Below are 15,165 nucleotides of genomic sequence, written 5' to 3'. Positions count from 1 at the left end.
CAGTGTTGCCAGATCGGATTGACAGTTTCCAGCCCAATCAGATCTTAGAACCTGCCCAATCCACTAAAAACCAGCCCAAATCACGAAGTTGCCAGACACCCTTGTGGGGGGGGGGGGGGGGGGGTAGAGAGAGAGAGAGAGAGAGAGAGATGCTCCTCGCCGTTAGCTGGGGATTGGTGCTTTTCTGTTCTATTGAACTTGCTCCTCCGGCGCTCCTGATGGGCTCCCACAGTTCAGAGTGCTGTTTTCACAATATTAAAAAACCCGCCAAATGTGGACAAAAGCAGCCCAAATTCTATTCACCTGCCCAATGTATTTTTTTCCCGCCTGGCGTCAACAAAAATAGCCCAATTGGGTGGAAAACCGCCCAATCTGGCAACACTGGTTGAGCACCCAGCAGGCATCAGGGCGTGTACACAGAGTGTGAGAGCTCACCTGGGCTCCTCCTCCTGTGATGAAGCACACCTGAGAGACCATCAGCAGCTAAGGACGGACTGTGTTTGCACTCACCTGCTGCTTTCAGTCCTTTAAAGGTAAGATATGATTTAATTTACAATAACATTCAGCTAACACGCTAACATTCAGCTAACCAGCTAACATTCAGCTAACCAGCTAACATTCTGAGCAGAGTGAAGAACAACAGTGTTGACGTCCTGTCAAAGACGTCTCTGTGTGTCCGTCCTGTCTCCTAACAGCACTCTGTAGCTCAGAGGTGACAGTCTGACAGCCTGTAGCTTCAGCTGGAGATGTAAAAGCAGCCAGTTCACTACTGAGTCTAATAAGCCAACAACATAAACTCACTAAATGTCAAGAAAGGAAATATTTTCACTCCTATTTTCTTAAACAGAAAAATCCAACTGTCTGAACTCAAGTTTCTCTGTCTGACTGAACTGAGATCAGTTTAATCTGCTTGTTAACTCGTCGTCAAACTCACTTCATTCAAACTGGACCTGAACCGAATCACAGTCACAAACACTAACATGTAACTTTACTGTGTGTTTGACGAGGAGCTCGTGTGGATCAGCAGCACAGCTTCATGTGTTGTTAGCTGATGAACACTGTTTACATATAAAGCACTGAGACTTTATAAGACTGGATGCAAAATGACAGATGAGCTGTTTGGACATGTTGTTAATGTGGTTTAAAGGGTCAAGTGAAGGTAAATCTGCACTGTGACACACAGATGGTGGACTAATTAATTAAAGTTTAATTTTACAGACAGCAGCCAGTCAAATTGTGAAATTCAACAGGATTTATGAACCTTTTTACATGTTTTCTACAAATCAAACATTAACTGTCCGACCTGTTTCATTTTCTCTTCAGAGGAGCTGAGCAGCACTGACACCATTTTGAATGTCTGTTCCCTCGACCGTCACTGTGAAAACAACTGAAGTCAGAAGTGAAGTCGTGCCAACAAACCAAGGTAACAAGTTTAGTCTTGTATTGTCTCTTGATTTGATTCATTCTGCTGACTGTTGACTCATTCAGGTGCTCTTTAAATGTAAAACAAGTCGTTGGAGTGCTGTCCCAGACCAGTTTGGTGCCGTGGGCAAGATTTTAGCTGCACCCTTTTGCATCGCAGTCAATTTCACAATCAATTTTCATGCACTCACACAGAAACTGCAAGTTTGTGCTCAAGATTTTATTTCTTTTAAGTCAAAAATATCACACCAAATAAAAACTGAAGAACGAAACAGGTGATGAATTAAAAATACAATATAAATGAGGTATTGAACAAACATGCTAAAGAATATTCTATTAACATACCAAAATAAAAACATGCTGTGTTGAGGGAGCTCCTGATGCTGTGTCACTGGGCTGGTGGTGAAATATTTTAAAAGTGCATCTGAAGAGAGAAGAGAAGTATATGTGAGCACTGCATGCTACATTTTGATAAAGAAACAGATGCTTGATGTGTGCTATACATGAGACTAATATAGACTAATAATGAAAATATGATGAGATTCATTCAACTTTATAGTCATTGCAATGAAATTCAGTCTAACCAAAGTGCAAAACGCAGTAAAGTGCATTGAATAGATCAGAGATGATCACTGCACTGACACAATCATTGGACCAGAGCAGGATTGATGCACATTAGTTTGTCCAGTTAGACTCCAGCTCACTCTGCCTGTCTGCTGTCATGTGATTCTGACGCGTCTCCATTTGGACCTAAAGATCTAAGGATGTGACGGCTGTCAGTCTGATCAACAGAAACCAGCAGCGTCTGTCGGTGTCTAGAGGAAGAAGTGACACATCCTGTTTGAGCTCATCTGGACTTGAACGGGTCAGAACCCTGACAGGTAACAGGACACACCTTTGATGAAGAAACTCTGCTGTCATGGAGCTACATTTCCTACTTGATGGCAGCAGTGATTCAATCTTTCCACACTGATTCTTCCTGTTTGTACATCTGTATTTAATTAATTAATTCACTAACTCTTCTATGATCTGTGACTGTTTGGTCAGACTGAGTCTCTTCATGTTTACTGTGATTTAATCTGTTTTTTTTTGTGTGTGTTTTGACTCGACTGTCACTGTGAAACAACCAAAGTTAAAACTGAACTGGTGCCAACAAACCAACCGACCTGTTTGTTCAGATGAAGGTTTGTTAACTTGTCGTCAGTTGTGAAACGCAGGAAAAACAGTTTTCAATCTCTGCTCTGAGGCAGCATGTAAACTGTAATGTAACTAAAGTTATCAGACAGATGTAGTTGAGTAAAAAGTAAAATATTTGCCTCCAAAATGTGGAAGAATAAAGTTGCAGTGCAGAACAGACGGATCAGGAGCTGCAGTGTCCAGCTTAGCAGGATAGACTGACGAGAGAGAAACTGCAGGCTGGAACATGAACTAATGTTTACTGCTCACTGTCACGGTGCTTCTGCAACTTGAATAGTCAGAATGCAGCGTTGTTATTGGATCACTGTGGGAGTGTAGCCGGTGAAATGAGAGTAGAAGTGGAGTTAGTTGGTCAGTGTTTGAACACAGAGTGGTTGTCAACGTCTGTCCCACCAGTGCAGACTGGAGAGGACAGAGGCTTGTTCCTCCTGAAGTACACCACCATCTCATTTGTCTTTGCCACAAATTTACAGATGACCCGACTCAGTGTAGCATTTAAAGTCTGCAGTGTAGGTGGTGAAGAAGAAGGTTCTCTCAGCACAGTTCTCTGGGGGCACAGATGTTGCTGATCAGACGGTCAGACACAGTTCTTTAATCTCACATATTGCGGTGTCAGATAGTCATAGACTCATCTGACGAGGAGAGAGAACATGACATGGACGGAGGTGTTGGGTCTATCTAGGAAGGAGTAGGCTTCCTGCGTGGGTAGATTATTGTATCACTGACCCCAGAATGGGGCTGATATGTGAACCGTATCCTGTGACAGAACAGACGGATCAGGAGCGTCCGGCTTAGCAGGATAGACTGATGAGAGAAAAGTTGTGGGCTGGTCAGTGTATGAACACAGAGTGGTTGTCACTGTGTAGCTTCACTTACTGATGACTGAAGGCAGCTTTTCCTGCCTGAATCAGCCTGTGGAGGAGGCCGAGACGAGCCACCGCTCTCCCGCTGTGTGACGCACTAAACGCGGCTGGAGAGCAGCTGTTGGTGTCGGTGAATAATCTGTGGTTGTATTTACAGTCCAGGACTGATGAGGAGGCAGTAAGAGGACATCCAGGAGTCTGAAGGTTTATTTAATTAATACAAATATAACTTCATCACTGAGCAACAGTCAGCAGGAACACATCTGCTCTCAGTGTTTGTACTTAAAGTAGGCCCGTACGTTACTTGAGTATTTCTGCTCCTGATTACTTCTCAGAGGAATTAATTTATCTAATAAATCTAATTTTTACTTTGCAGATAAATGTTTTAAATAAACAACAGATGACCAGATTGACTCTTTTAGATTAAAAGATATCAGAGAAACGTGTGTTGACTCCACCACAGCGTCATGACGTCATCTAGTGGACTGATCCAAGTCCAGCAGCTGATGTTCTGACAGGAGACATGACGTCAGAGAGAGACGTCATAGCCTCTACAGACAAAACCCACCTGAACACACCTGAGACTTTCATATTTTATAATAACACAACAGGTTATTAGAACAATTCCTGCCTCTTGGTTAAATCAACTTGTCAGTATTTGTTTTTAATCAGTTATTTAACACTCCAAGCTCCACAGAAAGTCTCTACAGTCACGTACAGAAGGAAAGTGACTGTTTTTATACACTTTAAAATGTGATAATGTTTACGTAGAAATTACATGGACAAAATTCACTTACAATGTGACAAAAGTCTTTTATTTTGAAATAAAAGTCACACCGATGACATCACTCTCCTTCCTGCAGATCTGTGAAGACAGGTCCTGGATCAGTCCACTGTCTCTTTTCTGTCAGAAGACATTTTCACATTTGTCTCCAGATTTCACGTCACTGCTGTGAGCGACTTTATTAGTAGAGAACAGTAAAAAACAGAATGCAAACTGATTTAATGACATGATTTAGTTTTGGTTTGATGTCCTGTAGCAGCCATTTAGTGAAATATGTATTAATAGAGTCGGTGAGTTCTGGAATAATGTGCTCTGAGTTTAAATGTTAGAAGAGGAAGTCGACTTTCAGACATTTTGTCATTCAAGAGTGTTTCTGACCCAAAGGCTGATTTCAGTTGATGTGCAGATGAATGATTTGTGTTTCCTCTCCAGATGAAAGTGTGTGTGAGATGAGCAGCATGAATCAGTGTGAGGACAGAGAGGAGGGAGGCCCTCCCTCTAAAACCACTGGACCTGGACCTGGACCTGGACCTGAACCTGGATCTGGACCTGGACCAGGACCTGGACCTGGACCTGGACCTGAACCTGGACCTGGACCTGGACCTGAGCCCAGCTGTGTGTCCTTCAAGAGTGACCAGTCAAATGATCGTTTTGTTGATTTTAAAGGACAACCACCTCCTGCTGTAAAGAGGTGAGCTGTTGATAACATTAATATGTGACTGATTCATGTTTTAATTGTGGAGAAAGATGTTTGTTGAAACCTGATGTTTATTTTCAGCTTCGTTCTTCTTCACTTGAATTTATATTCTCACTTTAGAAAGCTGCTCAATAGAACCAGTCTTCCACTCTTCATTTCACTTTATTGAATTAGTTTGGTCCAATATTCTCTGAAGGTTTATTCCTGATGTTTTCACCTATTTTATGGACAGAAGCTTCTGTGTCTGAAGACTAGAAAGTGAATTAACATCTCTGGTGGTCTTCTTCTCTTTCCAACAGGAGACCAGCCTCTACTGGACCTGGACCTGAACCTGAACCTGGACCTGAGCCCAGCTGTGTGTCCTTCAAGAGTGACCGGTCAAAGGATCATCGCATTAATTTTAAAGGACAACAACCTCCTGCTGTAAAGAGGTGAGCTGTTATTTATTCAGAGAAATGTGTTTAAACTTGTTTTTTTCAGCATCGTTCTTCTTTAGTACTTTTATATTCTCACATGTGAAAGCTGCCCAGTAGAACCAGTCTTCATCTCTTCAGTCCAGTTTAACATTTGTCTGATGATTTAACCTCTTCATCATGTTTGACTTCATATAGTGTTTGTTTGTGAAACGTGCAGTAAAACAGTTTGTAGTTGTTATTCTCACTTTGATTCAGCTGATCTGAGCTCAGTCTCAGTCTTTGACAGTATGTGTTAGCAGCCGACTCCTCCTGTCTTTTCTTAAAGTTTCCTCAACTGTTAAATCAGCTGCTGTTGTTGATCTGAAGTTCACAGACTTTCCATTCAAACACCTGTTTGCAGCGAGTGTCCATGTTTCTCTGATCAGATCCACTGGGATGTTTTTAGATTTGAAGACATGAATACTGACCTTCGGCTTGCAGAGGAACACACCATGAAGCCAGTGTTTTCCCCTCACTGTTCTCTGGTGTGTTAGTTTTGCTCCAGCCTCCAGACTGTCCAGTTCCATCCCCACCACAGAGCTGGCCTTCCTGTCCAGCTTATTCAGTTTGTTTGTACCACAGCTGCTGATGACACCTCCCCACCCACCACAACACAGATGACTCTAATCCACAGACTGGTAGAACATCCGTAGCAGCCTAGTGCAAACATTGAAGGACCTGAGCCTCCTCAGAAAGAACAGCCTGCTCTGTCCTTTCCTGTTGAAGGTTTCAGTGTTGTCTGACCAGTTCAGCTTGTTACTCAGTTGCACCCCAACGAAACATGGAGGTGTCAAGCATCTCCACCCCCTCCTCATTTATTACAACAGGGATTTGAGGCTTCTTCCACATGACCTTCAGCTTGTGTTTGTCTCTGAGTGGACAGACACAATGTTACTGATTCTTCATGATTCCTCCACAGAGTCGACCAGGAGAGCTCAGAGGTTCCCAGAGGTCCGTCTGTCCAGCAGCATCAGACACACCTGGACTCCATATTTATGGTCTGTACATGAACAACAACTACTTTTACATCCAGTCTTTCCACAATAATCTCCATGCTGCACTTTACAGACCAGTGGTGAATCTGTCCAACATGGATCTGATGTTAAATGTTGTCATTCACATAATGTTCTGTTTCAGCTGCTGGAGGAGAACATTGTGACTTTTGTGAAGAACGAGCTGAAGAAGGTCCAGAAGGTTCTGAGTTCAGATTACCCAGAATGCTTAGAGAGTCAAAGTAAGGGTGAGGAGGTGTTGGACAGTGAGGATGAAGAGCAGAGGAGGAGCAGCAGAGAGGCATTTCTGAAGATCACACTTCACTTCCTGAGGAGAATGAAGCAGGAGGAGCTGGCTGACTGTCTGCAGAGCAGTAAGAGGATTTCTCTAAAGATTTAACATGATGGATATATGAGACAGTTTATAATGTCTCAACAAATGGAGGAAAAAACATGGAAAGCATGTCTATATGTGCTACTTTAGGGGAAGGAAATTGTCATATTTTCTTTATAAATAACTTGATCTTTTTTTGTTATGTCTTCATTTAGAACATCTTGCAGTTTGTCAGCGTAAACTTAAATCTAAGCTTCAGAAGAAGTTCCAGTGTGTGTTTGAGGGGATCTCTAAAGCAGGAAACCCAACCCTTCTGAATCAGATCTACACAGAGCTCTACATCACAGAGGGAGGGACTGCAGAGGTCAATGATGAACATGAGGTCAGACAGATTGAAACAGCATCCAGGAAACCAGACAGACCAGAAACAACAATCAGACAAGAAGACATCTTTAAAGCCTCACCTGGAGGAGATGAACCAATCAGAACAGTGATGACAAAGGGAGTGGCTGGCATCGGGAAAACAGTCTTAACACAGAAGTTCACTCTGGACTGGGCTGAAGACAAAGCCAACCAGGACATACAGTTCACATTTCCATTCACTTTCAGAGAGCTGAATGTGCTGAAAGAGAAAAAGTTCAGCTTGGTGGAACTTGTTCATCACTTCTTCACTGAAACCAAAGAAATCTGCAGCTTTGAAGAGTTCCAGGTTGTGTTCATCTTTGACGGTCTGGATGAGTGTCGACTTCCTCTGGACTTCCACAACACTGAGATCCTGACTGATGTTAGAGAGTCAACCTCAGTGGATGTGCTGCTGACAAACCTCATCAGGGGGAAACTGCTTCCCTCTGCTCGCCTCTGGATAACCACACGACCTGCAGCAGCCAATCAGATCCCTCCTGGGTGTGTTGACATGGTGACAGAGGTCAGAGGGTTCACTGACCCACAGAAGGAGGAGTACTTCAGGAAGAGATTCAGAGATGAGGAGCAGGCCAGCAGAATCATCTCCCACATCAAGACATCAAGAAGCCTCCATATCATGTGCCACATCCCAGTCTTCTGCTGGATTACTGCTACAGTTCTGGAGGATGTGTTGAAGACCAGAGAGGGAGCAGAGCTGCCCAAGACCCTGACTGAGATGTACATCCACTTCCTGGTGGTTCAGGCCAAAGTGAAGAACGTCAAGTTTGATGGAGGAGCTGAGACAGATCCACACTGGACTCCAGAGAGCAGGAAGATGATTGAGTCTCTGGGAAAACTGGCTTTTGATCAGCTGCAGAAAGGAAACCTGATCTTCTATGAATCAGACCTGAAAGATTGTAGCATTGATATCAGAGCAGCCTCAGTGTACTCAGGAGTGTTCACACAGATCTTTAAAGAGGAGAGAGGACTGTACCAGGACAAGGTGTTCTGCTTCATCCATCTGAGTGTTCAGGAGTTTCTGGCTGCTCTTCATGTCCATCTGACGTTCATCAACAGTGGAGTCAGTCTGCTGACAGAAGAAAAGCAGTCAACATCCTGGTGGTCTAAACTATTCAAAGACAAACCAACACATCCCATCAACTCCCAGAAGTCTGTAGCAAGAAAAAACTTAGTTGCATTGACACAGTACCTCCAGAGTGCTGTGGACGAGGCCTTACAGAGTCCAAATGGACATCTGGACTTGTTCCTTCGCTTCCTCCTCGGTCTTTCACTGAAGACCAATCAGAATCTCCTCCGAGGTCTGCAAACACAGACAGGAAGTATCTCACAGACCAACCAGAACATAGTGGAGTATATAAAGAACAAGATCAGTGAGAATCTGTCTCCAGAGAGAAGCATCAATCTGTTCCACTGTCTGAATGAACTGAACGATCGTTCTCTAGTGGAGGAGATCCAACAGTCCCTGAGATCAGGACGTCTCTCCACAGATAAACTGTCTCCTGCTCAGTGGTCAGCTCTGGTCTTCATCTTACTGTCATCAGAAGAAGATCTGGACGTGTTTGACCTGAAGAAATACTCTGCTTCAGAGGAGGCTCTTCTGAGGCTGCTGCCAGTGGTCAAAGCCTCCAACAAAGCTCTGTAAGTGTGGGGAAGTTTTTTCATAATGCAGTAAATGTGCTGTTATTGACCCAAATAGAAATAATTTTCTTCATTATTCTTTGTCAAGACAGAGTGTCTCTAACCTCTCAGAAAGAAACCATGCTACTTATTGTTTCGTGTCTGTTTAATCCAGATTTAGTTTTGTTGATTCTTCATATCTCTGACATATTAGAGTAAAACAGAAAGCAAGTTTACATGTGCTACAATGATATTATGGAAACTGTATCACCTAATGTCTTGTTTACTGTTCACGCTCCAGGCTGAGTGGCTGTAACCTCTCAAAGAGAAGCTGTGAAGCTCTGTCCTCAGTTCTCAGCTCCCAGTCCTCTAGTCTGAGAGAGCTGGACCTGAGTAACAACAACCTGCAGGATTCTGGAGTGAAGCTACTTTCTGCTGAACTGAAGAGCCCACACTGTGTCCTTGAAACTCTCAGGTCAGGATTCATTATTTTATGTCATTAGTTCATGTAACTTTACAATTGGAGCAGGTCTTGATCATACTCCTAATATAATTCAATTCAATTTAAGAGACCCAACATTTTCCTCACAAGCAAGCAGTTGTTACAGTGGCATGAAAAAACTGACTTTTAACAGGCATAAATCTCAAGCACAACCGGACTAAGTAGTGAGACGCCATCTGTCTCAACTGGTTGGGTTGAAAGAGAGAGATCATTCCCACTGCCTCTTCAAGGCACGAATCTTGCATCGATATTCAACCTCACTGTAGGTGTGAAAGTTACTAAGGTGGAATGGAGGAACAGTTTCATTCCACCTCTGATCCTCCTACTGAGGTAGTAACAGAGCCACAACAGAGGTGAGACGACATCTGTGTTGACAGGAGTGTGATATTCTGATAGTGTTCACAGTCTGATAACTTAACAGATCGTTCACTTATCAAAGTAACAACAAAAAAAAAACAATGACACTCCTAATCTATGATATATATATTAAAATATATGCTTTCATCAGGATGAAGTGTAAATTACTTTTCTTGCCATCATCAGGTCATCATTTTAATCTGTACAATATGTTGATTTATGGCCAAATATTAGCAAAACTAATGGCATTTCCATCGGCTTCAGTTATACTCAATGTTTAGTGCTGATTATTAAAAACTAAAATAATTAATATAATTAATGTTAAACCCTTAAACACAGATGTGCACTGAATTCTCAGGACCGTCAGCTGATCTGCGATGTGTGTTGTTTTATGTGTCTGCAGGCTGTCAGGCTGTCTGATCACAGAGAAAGGCTGTAATTCTCTGGCCTCAGCTCTGGACTCCAACCCCTCCCATCTGAGAGAGCTGGACCTGAGCTACAATCATCCAGGAGACTCAGGAGTGAAGCGGCTTTCTGCTCGACTGGAGGATCCAGGCTGCAGACTGGACACTCTCAGGTATGTAGAGTCCTGCTGCAGCAACAGACAATCAGTAGCTCCATTCACACTGCACACTGCCAATTCTCCGCCTCTGTGAGAATTTCTCGGAGGTGGCGAGAGGTGAAATTTCGCTCCGGCGCTGATCCGCCTATGGAGGTAGTATCAGGGGCGCATTTATTGACGAACTGAATCAGTGTGAATGAATAAGCCAGCTGTGCATATCGAGGGCGTGTCGGTCTGACAGTCTGATAACAACACAGGTCCTTCACTCAACTAAGTAAAGAGAAATGTCCCACAAACCAAAGTTACAGGACCAAACAAAAGCTGAGCAAAGAAATACAGCAGATCCACGTGACTTCAGTGAATTTTCCCCCAGAAAACAGCCTCCGTCCCCGTTAGTGAGTCAGACAGCATCGAGTTTACTGATGGAAATTATTTACTTATGTAATTGAGATCCTGACCCACCAAACATCCTTGAAAGTGACAAAGTTACGTTTTTCACTCTATATCACTACACATCATAACAGCATCCATATGATTATAAACTATTCGTGGGTTTAGATTGACAGAATGAAAACGGGGAAACACCTTGAAAACACACAGACGTCATCATCATGATGTGTAGGTCACGCCTCTATAGGAGCCGCAGTGTCGGCTTTCTGTGTGAATTACACGTCAGTTTGTAATCAAGGCGGAGCTGCTTCACTCTGTGTGAGCGACCAACAGCAGAGAATTGGCGAACCGCTGCTGTGTTTGGGTAGTTATCATTATAACAGCCTGCAGGGGCAGGAAAGTTTCAGTGTTTTGCACCACCAGCTAAATCAAATGACAGAAGAAGACATTCAGTGATCAATCATCTGCTCCATTGATTAACATGATATGTGACCTGTGCAGAGCTGCAGCTCTCTACAGTAGTTGGTGGACTTCTGGTTTAATGCTGTTATAATTTACTTCAGCCTGGCTCGTAGCTGCTGACTCAGTTTCACTCTCAGCTGTTCTGGAGTCTGTTAAAGTGCAGCTGGTGGAAATCCAATGTTTCCTGATTTTGCTGCTTCAAAATAAAAGCTTTCAAATAACTACATAATGCAGGACCTTCATTTTGAAAGATTTATAGGAAGTGTTGAATGCAGGAAGATGGCGTGACAACGTTGCATGAATGGACTTTTAATTTCTCTTCTGCAGCAGCAAACAGCACATGGTTTCAGTCACTAACTGAGTCTATCCACACACTTTATGTCCGACTACAGTAATAACAGCAGCACTTTACTGTGACTGCAGCAACGTGCTCGTAGCTCTGTCACATACCGGAGAGACTCACTCCCTACCAACACAACACAGAGTAGTGTTTGTTGTCACAAGTTATAGAGCTGCAACTAACAACTATTTTCATAACCCATTAATCGCATAAAATCACAAAAGCAGATGTTTTTTGTTTTTTTTACATGTCCAGCATTTTATTAAAAGAATAAAACATTGCTCTTACATTTTCCTCTTTAGTCTTGTTCAGTTCACTTTCAAACAACTTACAAATTGTAAAAGCAACATAAATGTATTAGAGGTGATGAAATGTCTCCATTATAAGATGCATCACGCTGCAGAGACAGAGCATCATCAAGAGTCTGCAGCTCATGTTGATTGTTGATTGTTCGGCCCCAGTGTTGTATCTTAAAGCTGCCATGTGAAAACTAGATTATTGCAGACAAACGTGAAAGACGCTGCAGATGGATACAGGTTTGATTGAAGAGATGCAGCTTTTATTTTGTAGACTGCTGTAGTCTGATTATTGGAAGGACTTTCAGAATAAAAGATCATTGAGGATTAAGGCCCGACCGATAAAGGATTTTTAAGGCCGATACCGATACAAATATTTGGTGATTTAAAAATCAGATATTCCAATATATCGGCCAATATATATGTATATTTATATTTTTAAAAATGTATTCAGAAACGTGTCACAAAACATAAACAGATTCCTGTAACATTAGTTATTTGTAGTTTCTTATGAGTCCTCACTGAAATAACATGATAATGCAGTTTAAAAATAAACTTGTTTGTTTTATTTTCACAACAGAACAGAGGAACATCAAAATATATTATAGGGTTTGTGGCGTTCTAAACATGAGTGTTGCCAACAGGGACGTTGTAGAGCAGGGTGCACACACTGTTTTAGCTTGTGAGCTACTTTCAAAATGACCAGGTTGAAATGATCTACCTACATAAAAAATACTAAACATCTCTTTATTTATACATACACTGAGTATACTTTATATAACACAATGCATAACTGATATTGAGAGAGTAATGTAACCCTTGGTGCTGCACATAAAAATTGACAGCAGTAATGCACATAGGTGACAAACAGCCGTCAATACTGCACAGTTTACACACCAGGAGCTGCTGACACAACACAGCTGCAGTTATTAATGTAACTATATATATATATATATATATATATATATTATGGAAGCGAATTTGTACCATAATTCAAATTAAAATGCATTTACAGAAATGCTTTTTCATTTTAAGAATGTAGCTGCATTTTTTGACTCATAAATAAAATTAGTAATAAATCATCCAAATTGCATTTTCATTTTCTTCTTCAAGACTGCTCATTTTGTAACTTAATTCAAATGATAAAGAAAAGGACATTTAAGATTTAATATTCAAAAGATGGCCCAGCAAATAGGTACCAAAATTCAATTTGAAATGTCAAATTTGAAAATTAAAATGCATTAGCAGAAATGCTTTTTCATTTCAAAGTCAGAGCTGCATTTTTTGACTCATAAATCAAATTAGTAATAAATCATCCAAATTGCATTTTCATTTTCTTCTTCAAGACTGCTTATTATGTAAATTAATTCAAATGATAAGGAAAAGGACATTTAAGATATAATTTTCAAAAGATGACCCAGCAAATGGGTACCAAAATTCAATTTGAACACATGAAACCATGAAACTGTTTCTATCACAAACAGGTTCAGTGACACTTGTGAGGTTCTGGAGGGAAACAGTCTGATTTTCTGATTGATTTATTACGTATAAATTGTATTTGTTTCTTTGCACAGTAAAACAAAGCAGCAGAAACACAGCAAGAACAAAAAGCAGACTGTGCAGCTGAGATTCAGAAAAGCCCTCCAAGCTTCAAACAGGAATCGGACCTCAAAAGTTCTGACGTCCAAATACAAAAGTCCTGTAATATAGAAACATAAGCACAAGTTGACATTGGATCAAACAGCAAGCGTAAGGTCGCCCACAGGAAACAGCAACAACATCCAATAAAATAAAGATGAAGTGATAAATCCAACAGGAGGTTTGTGTGTTCTCAGATGTTGTGGTCCTCTTTCACACACACCAACATCCTGTGGCTCACTCTCAGTGTGTGAGGAGAGTGGCAGAGGTGAAGAGGTTCAGGGAGAACAGGGAGAAGCAGCCTGATGGACAGATTGTGTTTCTGTGTATGAGAGTCATGTCATGTCCATGTTTGCATGCTGAAAGAGGATGTGCTGCTCTGACCCCCCTCCTCCTTTCAGGGTGGAGCCTGCTGGAGTCCGATGGTTGACACCAGGTCTGAGGAAGTGTGAGTGTCTTTTTACTTTCATTCATGAAAACACTGTGACATCACTCATTCACATCTGTGTTACGACCCGGCTTGATTTAGAGAGCAGTAACACAATTGGGACAAGAAATGAGGTGGAATACAACACTGGACCGGCTCAGGTTAAGGTCAGAGTTTAATTAAATAAATAAGGAGAGTGTACTAGTACACGAAAATATAACAAAAAGAGACTGTACAGGTGCTGACAAATGACTAAGGCACAAAAGGAAATTGGATAAATAACAGCTATTTAGCTCTTTCTAAAAAAAAAACACTAAAGAACAAAAGGAGGTCAGCACCCATAAGTTTACAAAAAACAGCACACCAAAAACAAACAAACAAACAGCTATACAGCAGCTCAAACCGGGAGAGAGACCAACTCTGGTACTCAGTATTAAAACATTCAAGACACACGAAGATATGCAACGCATAGGGAGGCAAGCTGATCACAGGGTCACAGCCGCGCGAAACTTAAGACACACATGCCATTTATACTGCAGCTGCGGTAGATTGAAGGCTCTTGATTGGCAGGTTTGGTCAAGTCACAGCCACACCAATCCCAGACGCCCGTGAACTGGAAACAGGAAGTAGGAAGTAGCAGGCCTCAGCTCCAGAAGGACCAATCCGCGACAGGGAATCACACAACCGGATTTGCATAATGGAAGAATCTCTCATAGAACACACACAATGGTTACAAGTTAAACGGCAGCCAGCGGCGGCTGTAACACCCCCCCCCTTAAATTACAAGCCCTTACGGCTTGACATTAAGACCACATACATACCACCCAGCTAAGCTCTACGGTCTAGACAAAGCATCAGCTAACACATTTTCAGATCCCTTTTTATGTCGGATGTCGAGGTTGAAATCTTGTACCAACAGTGCCCACCGCATGAGTCGCTGATTGTGATTAAACATGCGGGACAGAAAAACAAGGGGATTATGATCAGTGAACACAACAACAGGTAGAGAAGTAGACCCAACATAGACCTCAAAGTGCTGTAGTGCTAACAACAGAGCAAGGGTTTCCTTCTCAACGGTGGAATAATTTGCCTGGTGTCTGTTGAACTTGCGGGAAAAGTAAGCAACAGGATGATCAATACCATCCTCCCCTCTCTGTAACAGGACTGCGCCAGCTCCCACTGCGCTGGCATCTACCTCGAGTTTAAAGGGCGTGGAAAAATCAGGGGCCGCGAGCACGGGAGCATGACTTAATAAAGTCTTTACACTATCGAACGCTACCTGGCACTCTGTGGTCCACACGTAGTCTACCTTGGTGCTGAGTAGGCTGGTTAGCGGAAAGGCGATACTGGAGAAGTTGCGGCAGTAACTCCTATAGTAGCCAGCCATTCCTAGGAACCGACGCAGTG

The 15,165-nt window shown here is 42.2% G+C and overlaps 1 protein-coding gene and 1 long non-coding RNA gene across 3 annotated transcripts; both read left to right on the top strand.

The window, feature by feature from the left end:
- Positions 1-465: 465 nt before the first annotated feature.
- LOC115576767 (uncharacterized) lies at positions 466-4,726 on the top strand. Of its 2 annotated transcripts, none has more exons than XR_003982939.1 (4): positions 466-533; positions 1,324-1,423; positions 2,203-2,303; positions 4,699-4,726. It is a non-coding gene; the product is annotated as an uncharacterized LOC115576767 (long non-coding RNA). The 2 variants fall into 2 exon arrangements; XR_003982938.1 differs by having other exon boundaries at positions 2,179-2,303.
- A 2,265-nt stretch (positions 4,727-6,991) lies between these two features.
- LOC115576766 (protein NLRC3-like) lies at positions 6,992-9,170 on the top strand (the record flags this gene model as incomplete). Its single annotated transcript, XM_030409329.1, has 3 exons — positions 6,992-8,222; positions 8,325-8,805; positions 9,086-9,170. Coding segments are annotated over 3 exons (1,797 nt in total), but the record flags the coding sequence as incomplete, so codon positions are not given.
- Between the last annotated feature and the right edge of the window lie 5,995 nt (positions 9,171-15,165).

Source organism: Sparus aurata, chromosome 24 (assembly GCF_900880675.1).
Source record: "Sparus aurata chromosome 24, fSpaAur1.1, whole genome shotgun sequence".
Lineage (NCBI taxonomy): Eukaryota > Metazoa > Chordata > Actinopteri > Spariformes > Sparidae > Sparus > Sparus aurata.
This window is presented reverse-complemented; position numbering and strand designations above follow the sequence as displayed.